The 3,555-nt window shown below is 42.0% G+C and overlaps 1 protein-coding gene across 2 annotated transcripts in view; it reads right to left on the bottom strand.

Annotated features, from left to right (window-relative positions):
* The window catches only part of vwa8 (von Willebrand factor A domain containing 8), an 82,436-nt gene that overhangs the window by 39,040 nt on the left and 39,841 nt on the right, over positions 1 to 3,555 (bottom strand). For both annotated transcript variants that reach the window (XM_015059153.1, XM_015059152.1), the window contains exon 29: positions 2,757 to 2,944. In XM_015059153.1, the coding sequence (XP_014914639.1) occupies positions 2,757 to 2,944 (188 nt within the window). The remainder of the gene's footprint in view (positions 1 to 2,756; positions 2,945 to 3,555) is intronic.

The following is a 3,555-nucleotide window of genomic DNA, read 5'->3' on the forward strand; positions in this document are numbered from 1 at the left end:
ACACACACACACACACACACACACACACACACACACTCAAAGCTGCATAAGGATTGGTAAACCCCATTTCCTGATTCTAAACATATACTGCCATTAGAGGAAGCCTCTTCAAGTCAGACGAACTCCCGGCAGGTCAACGTGTTCCGACTCAGATCCAGTCCAGACAAATGATGTCAGTGAACGTTTACTCTGAATGAAACCTTCAAAGGTTCATTTCACACACACATTCTATCCACTTCTATCCAGCTTGTGAGGACAACGACCTGTGAATGAACCTCTTCTCGTCTGGGCCTCCTCATTTTTAGACAGACGAAACCCGATCCGTCACAACTGTATTTTTAGAAGTTCTCCTCTTGCCTAATGTGCAGCAGCTGTGCAAAGCGGTTCTGGTTGCCGGACAAACCTAACAAGCATTGTTCTCGTCTCGCACGGCGTCCTCGTAGGTCCGGGTCCCGCGGGGCGAAAAGACGTCCATCAACAAACAACCGTCAACCGCTGGCCGTTTTAAAAAACAGACTGGTGCGCAGCTATTTTTAAACTCTGAGGTATCCGAGGTTGTCTTGCTAAAGATAAAAAAAAAAAAAGAAAGTCAAAGTACAACAGTTGAACTTCATCCTGAAGAGACTGTGGGTTGTAATTGTACAAATATGTCATGAGAAACCGCAGAGAAATGTCTTATGAACACATCTTCCAGTTCTGATGTAACGCGCCTCTATCGTTTAGTGTGTCGAGGTAAGCATGACCTGCCAGAATTTAAGATTTTATCTTGAAATTTCCAACAAAACATTTCACTGATTCATCCTTTTCCAACCCTACATTTCAAGAAGCCTGAGGGGTTTTAGGTCAATTTGTGAAATATGAATCCAAATGGTTTCGAGATGTCACGCCGACGTCCCTCATACATGCGAACCCCATTGTCTACCGAAAGCATCAGGTGAAAAATTTATATTTTTTATTTAAGATTTCAAATGTTTACAATGTTTATTTTCAAGGAGTCACTATTTGGAAGCATGGTGGTATAAATCCCAGCAATAAACTACAAGAGTGGAATTTTTTTATGATGCTGCTTTGAAAGTTGACACCAGAAGTTTACATATGAATTTAAAAGTAAGTCACAAACACCTTTCTGTAGTTAAATCAGGCCAAACCTCTTATGTTTCAGGTCAGTTAGAGTCACAAAAAAGATCCCTATTAGCTAAACACCATAATAACGAGAGCAAAATATCTCAGAAATGTATTCATGAATGTCTTCAAATTTAGAAGTGTACATGCTACATCTACATCTACTCAGTATTTGGCAGTATTGCCTTTGAACTGGATGACTTTTGGGTTTCCTTCCACAGGGTTTTTAACCATAGTTTGCTGGAGTTCTGCTCCGTTCTTCCTGATTCCTCCTGATTTGTAAGTAATCTAATAGTACACAAGAGATACTTTTAAAAGCTCTGTCCCTCTTCAGCGTTCACCATTTTATTAAAAGCTGTTCTATTTAGGCCATCTGTTATTTCAGACACATAAATAAATAAGACACACTATCTTTTTGTTTTCAATACCGTTCACCCAGAATGGATTCATGACGCTCTGTGGTTAAAACATCAGCGATCATTCTCCCTTTGGGAATTCCAGCGGTCCCGTTTGATTCATTACTTGTTGTTTGATGACAAGCGCTTGGAATTACTCTGACCATGGCGGGGAAAAAACCTAAAAATGCCACACTGCTGACTGCGCGAGGTCAAGCTCCGATCTCCACAGTGTTAACAAGCCAAGTGGGGGAGCTGCTGAGAAATCCCAGCATGGCTCCATCTTCTCTTTAAATGGACATTGACAAACTAAAGGACACACATTACGTGGTGTGGTCATAAATACACTTAAAATAAAACTCCTCAGAGTGTATTTAATATTTACTGTGATGAAATGTGTTTCAAGATCTTGTCTTGTCTGTGATTGCTGAATCATATCAGTGTGTGTAACTTTGTGTTAGGAACGTAAACAATTAAACTTATAATTAATAGTTGAGTAATGATTTATTAAGTTAAAATTAAAATCTGGGCTGCACTATTGGTAGAGCTGTTGCCTGGCAGCAAGAAGGTTCTGGGTTCGATTCCCAACTGGTAAAGTCTGCTTAGTGTTGTTTTTTAGCTGCCAATCCAGCAGAGGGCGCCGCTGGTCATCCTGAAGCGAAGTTAGGTGGTGGTACAGAATTAAAGATGGGGGAGCTGGACGAGGTAAGACATACGGTCAAAACAGAAGAAGTCGATGGGCGTAAACTTGGAATTAAAACATGACATGTACGTGCTACGAAGGCGAGGATGTGACGACACAACGCAGAAAGATTGTAGCACGACAGAAAATATACACAACGCCAATAAGCACGGTAGACTTTGAGGGCTGCACTTCATGAAGTGACATTTTTAGCGTTCTTTCCACCACAGACAGCACTTCACACTATTTATTCTTTTCATCTTATTTGTCGCTGTATGTTTTAGAAGCGTTTAATAATCTGAGAAAACCACCACTGTACTGATTCAGTAAACAGACGGTTGTATTTATACAGCTGACAGAAAACAATATTAAGATGTTTTATTTATTTATTTAGATTCAGAACAATTTAGCCCTTCATATTATGGAAAGACTGGATACAAGAGAAAACGCAAGGTTTTTAAGGAAATCGCTGCTTATCAATTAATCGTTAATAGATCGATAAGATCGCTCAGCTTTAGATTAACTCATCAATCTCTACTTAGGAAGCGAGTGCGTACCTGTTCCTCGTGCAGCACCACCTGTCCATCAAGGGGGCTCCCGAGCGGCGCCACGGTGACGAACGGCTGCCAGACGCCGCTGATGGTCCTGGGGAAGACGTCGTAGAGCTCCATGCACTGAATCTTGTCCCCACGCTCCTTCATGGAGTACAGGGTCACGGGGTTACACATGGCCACGTACAGCGTGTCTGCAAAAACACGAGCAGCGGCGACGTCACTCTGGAGCTCTGTCCAAACACCTTTAAATCCTTCCATCACTGCATCAAATTTTTGTTCAGACAGCAAATGAAATTCCCAGGTTGTTTCTTCTGTAGCTCAGTGGATTTAAAAGCGTGTTCAGGCCTGTTAAAATGTCAGGAAGGCAAAAAATGACATCAGACCCATTCAAATGCTTGGAAGCGAAGCCGGTGAGGCAGCAGCGAGCTGAGCCTCACCTCGCTAACTGCACCAGTTGCCATTCTATGAGAGCATTTTCCTCCTGTCTGTACGTCGCCAATAAAATGGTTAAAAACATTTAATGTATGAACAGTTTTTCCATAATTTAGCTTATGTATTTAATGTACTGTGTTTTTATTGTCACTAACTGTGTGTAACATGTTTCGTGTGCTGAGGAGCGATCAGAAACGGCAGAGAACAGATTCGAGGTGAGGCAGGCAGTTCTCGTGCCTCATCGCTGGGGGCGCTCATGATCCCAGATATTGTGACTCCACAACTGTAGAGTAAGAGACAGTAACAGCGAGCTAGCCATACAGTAGCTGCGCTGATAGAAAGACGTGGTTTTGAGTTGTACTTTAACGGT

This window comes from Poecilia latipinna, unplaced genomic scaffold (assembly GCF_001443285.1).
Source record: "Poecilia latipinna isolate Pla-1442-1.1 unplaced genomic scaffold, P_latipinna-1.0 Scaffold1605, whole genome shotgun sequence".
Classification (NCBI taxonomy): domain Eukaryota; kingdom Metazoa; phylum Chordata; class Actinopteri; order Cyprinodontiformes; family Poeciliidae; genus Poecilia; species Poecilia latipinna.